At 36.9% G+C, this 4,501-nt stretch overlaps 1 protein-coding gene across 1 annotated transcript in view; it reads left to right on the top strand.

Moving 5' to 3' along the window:
* The first annotated feature begins 461 nt into the window (after positions 1-461).
* The window catches only part of LOC122356266 (glucocorticoid-induced transcript 1 protein-like), a 16,740-nt gene continuing 12,700 nt past the window's right edge, over positions 462-4,501 (top strand). The window contains exons 1-2 of the mRNA XM_043254796.1: positions 462-901; positions 4,426-4,501. The exon at positions 4,426-4,501 is cut by the window's right edge and continues 46 nt beyond it. Coding sequence (XP_043110731.1) covers positions 619-901; positions 4,426-4,501 — 359 coding nt within the window. The 5' untranslated portion in view covers positions 462-618. The remainder of the gene's footprint in view (positions 902-4,425) is intronic.

Raw genomic sequence — 4,501 nt, 5'->3', positions numbered from 1 at the left:
AAACGACTTTAATGTTGGTCTGTTTCTCACACGATTTACACACAACAGCTTCCTGTTTGTCAAAACTACTGTTTTTGCCATTTTTGGAGCTTAAAGGATGGAGTGAACGTCAGCTTTTGCGTTGGTCCTATGGGTTCGGAACAGAATTAGACCCAGAATTTTTTTTCTTTTGAATTATTCCTTTAATATAATTTAAGTAATTATTTCAGAATGCAAACAAAACTCCTACACTTTCTCTGTTCAGAATATAAAACAACATTAAAAAAAAAAAACATTCCGCAGCTCCAAGGCACAATGCCTATTTTCCACGCGAAACTAAACGCCACCCCAGCAGCGATCTCATTGGTTCTTCGCTGCAAGAAGGAACTCGCAAGCCAATAAGAATCGAGCGTCGCTGGTTTCTGCTCCAATCAGATTCAGCCTGCAAGCGCCTTCCTCTCCGCCCACAGCCTTTGCTGCTAGTACACATCTGTCAGAGCAGAAACGCTGGGGAGTTTGGACCCGCTTCTGAACTTTGCGTCCGCTTTGATTCAGAGTTTTACAGGGAACGACAGGCTTGTGCGCGTACGTACAGCAGGTTAAGAGGAAGTGAGGTGCAATTATAAATCGGCTTTTCGCATGAACACGTTTTCGGTTCTCGTTCTGGAGTTTATTATTGCGCCTCGTGCTCATAAATGCGCCAAGTGCAACAGTAACTCCAGACTTCAGACTGACTCTAATAAGAGTGCTCTGAGATGGAGTGACCATACGAGAACAACGTTATTCTCCTCTTCAAGATACAGCAGAAGTCCTTCATCATCACCATCATCATCATCATCATCATCACATGCTGCAAACATGAAGCAAATCACTAAACCCACCAGGATCCCATCAGAGAATCACTTTATAACACCAGGAAGAGGTACGTTTTATTTTTGTAAGCCGGCTAACTTTGTCATTTTGTAATGACATAATTTGTCTAAATTGTCATTTAAACCTCTTTTTACTTCAGTTTTGAAAGTTTGTTTGTTCTTACGCCCTTTTGTACGGATACAATCCATATTTAACGTGAGCTTGATTTAACTTCATCTTCCACGTTGGCTATTTTGAGTGGATGATTTCTTCCTCGGGTTTTATAGATGTAGGGATTTTGTATTTGCTGCATTTGAGATTAAATCTCCGATCTGATTGCCCTCGAGGTTGTTTGTTACAGCACGGGTTTGCTTTCTTTTGTCTGTCACACTTACAGTAGAAATCAAACCCGTCGTATTCTATCAAAGTTACAGACAGCACCCAAACCAAAACCTAGACCCGCTAAGATCCAGACCAAGATTAGGCCTCTAGAGACCCCCATCCAGTCCAGCAACACATTTCTGTGGTCAGCAGAGATATTTGTGTGTGTGTGTGTGTGTGTGTGTGTGTGTGTGTGTGTGTTGATGTACAGTATGTTTCTGTAAAAAGAAGATTAGATCATTGAGTTTGACATTTTATGACCATGTATGTTTCTTTCTGTCGGTCCGTTTTTCTTTGCATTTCTGTGTATTTTAGTACGATTCTGACCCTTAATTTCTAGCAATTATTGTCGATTTGATTGCACCAGTATTACTTAAACTAAACAGAGCTAGACAGTGACATCTGTGAATTCAATAATGAAATGCCTTTAACTGAAGCTTGAGTGTTTCGTTTTGTAATTATACGTTACTGACACTATTCTCCAGTTTGATACTGTTAAGTGCTTTGACACAATCTTATAAGCCCTATAAGAAAAGGTGACTTGACTTAATTGATCAATGGTGGCATTTGATATTTATATCTCATAATAACGACGCTAAGCTGCATAATCCACTAATGTCCTAGTCAATTGATTTCCTACACAGCTGGCCATTTTATGCAAATATTCCACCTTCATTTATGTTCATTTGACCAGCAGCTGTGTAAAAGTAAGATATTATACAATGATGATTATCACAAAAAAATTATTTAGCAATAATGGTTTATTTTTGAGCAATTGTACAACACGTATCACTCCTTTGAACGATTCCTCAGACGACAATCCCATCTGTAGAATACTGACATACTACTCTTCTGCACTGTATACAGTAAACAGCATCGTCTGTACGGACGGCTGTCCCACAATGCAATGCTTCCAACTTGACCTTCCATTTCGAGTGCGATAGATGAACTAGAAAGTGACTTTGCTTTCGACCCTTTTATGTTTTTTTTTTTTAATTTCTTTTTCGTTCAGTGTATTCTTATTCTCAGTTTTGTTTTATTTTAAAATGTTACCATATTGAGCTTTTTTTTTCCCCAATGTGTGTTCAAACCATCCGATATTTGTATTTAGTCGTAATTACAACGTCAGTCGTACTTTGTTTTGAGAAAAACGACGATGTCTACCTTTTCGACAAAAATAAATCATAAAAAAGTTTTTTTTTTTTTTTTGTCACTTTCTGAAGTTGCTGTCAATTAAATCGTTACATATTCCTTTAGTATTGTACTACAATATTCCATACGTGCCTCTTTACTAATTCTACATAAATGTTTTCTCACTGACATGCCCTTAAACTTGGAAACTCGAGGAGAAGAGAGTTTTCTTGTAATTATACAAGAGCGTTCTCATACATTCAACTCATAAATACAGCCTTACCGACTTGACTTGAATGCAACTTGAATTGAACATCATGCACATTGTTTTTGGAGACCTTTATAATGGCATCCTACTAAGTACGTACTATACAGTTAGTAAGCTCCATTCTTAACATGGCCGTTGTCTTATCTCCTCGGGTTTTTGTGCGAGTCTAGTAAAGAGTTTTTTAAAAAAAAAGATGGTTTTGACAGTCGTTCGCATTTTTACCTCCCGTTCTTATACGAGTAAACCGCTATTGTCTAAACGGTTCTGACCAGGCAGGCTGCACCTATTAAGTCAGACAGCTCTCTATCTCCCGTCCTCGTGGAGTGCCTGATGCTTGTGTAGATTTGCATTTGAAACGCTTCTCCTTCACACAAAGACCTTGCAGCTGCCTCGCTGCAATCTGCAAGTGAATGTAGCGTAGCCGTCCCCCAACAAGTGCATTGAGAAAAGGTGTGTGTACTGGGCTAAAAATGTTTCGGAGTCGATGGTTATCGTTCGGGCCGCTTCGGCGTTCGAGGCCTGAACTGTAACCGGCCTTGCTGCGACACGTCTGATAATGAGTGTCACTCGCAGAGTCGCTTTCTTTCGCAACAATGGTGTAAAACAATGAGCAGAGGGTAAACCGACAGTGCCGTTTTATTGGCTCTTTTGCATAGGCTTTGACATTTGTGTTTGCAGAGCTGGAGCAGAGAGCAAACACTCAATCTGTGGGCTGCTTGCAAGCGACTTGTTTTGAATTTCAGCTGTTAGTGCATGTGTCTACATGCATGTGGGTTTCACTGTGAGCTGTTTCACTTTGTTTCATTTCCTCCTCGTGTGTCCTCAGAGCGTAACTTTCTTGTGAGAACACTCATTTGTAGTCAATTAGTTCATTTCAGGTAATGTTTTTACAATTAGTAATGTAGTAGATGGTTTTATCCAAATGTGTACAATTAATACAATATATGTATGGTGTGTGTGTATATATTATATAATATAGACATAAAACACACATATCAACATTATATATATATATATATATATATATATATATATATATATATATATATATATATATATATTTTTTTAAATTTATATATATATATATATTTTATTTATATATATATATATATATATATATTTATTTATATTTATATGTTTATATATGTTTTTATATATATTTTTATATGTTTATATATATATATATATATATATATATATATATATATATATATATATATATATATATATATATATATATATATATGTGTGTGTGTGTGGATTTTCATTATATGTACTAAATGTTATATACATGAATATATGTAATCCAAAAGTTTGTGTAATCAACATACAGTTGTGAAGTTTATCATTATATTGTATTATGTGTGTGTGTGTGTGTGTGTGTGTATTTGTGTGTAAATTTAATAAATAACATATATTAGGTAGAGTACATTTACAGTAGAGTACATTTTTGGCTGATTGACCTAAAATGAAAGAAAAGGAAAACAAAGTTGACACTTACAGAGGGACCTGAGCCACATTTAGAGATCAGACTATATATCACAGAGCCTTGAAATAGGCCTGTATGTTTTTCATGGTCAAACACTAGTCAAGTTTTCATCAGAAAATGTAAACATCAACTTTTGTAACTTCCATTTCATCATAAATACAATCTGTTCTTGTTCTGTTTCACTACCATTATGCCAGAGCAGGCAAAAAGCTCATCAGTTTCCAGTGACACCCTCCAACTTCCTCTCTGTCATTGCAGTGCAGTAATGTCTGGTATAACTGTCCACTGCACGCATAACCCAGAACGCCTCTTCTTTTCTCACAAGCTCGATCAGCCGGGCGACAGCCGCCCTCATTGGACAAGCTGCCTGAGCAGTACCTAATTGGACAGTGGCCACGAGA

This window comes from Puntigrus tetrazona, chromosome 13 (assembly GCF_018831695.1).
Source record: "Puntigrus tetrazona isolate hp1 chromosome 13, ASM1883169v1, whole genome shotgun sequence".
NCBI lineage: Eukaryota > Metazoa > Chordata > Actinopteri > Cypriniformes > Cyprinidae > Puntigrus > Puntigrus tetrazona.
The sequence above is the reverse complement of the archived record's forward strand: the minus strand, read 5'-3'. Positions and strand labels throughout refer to the sequence as shown.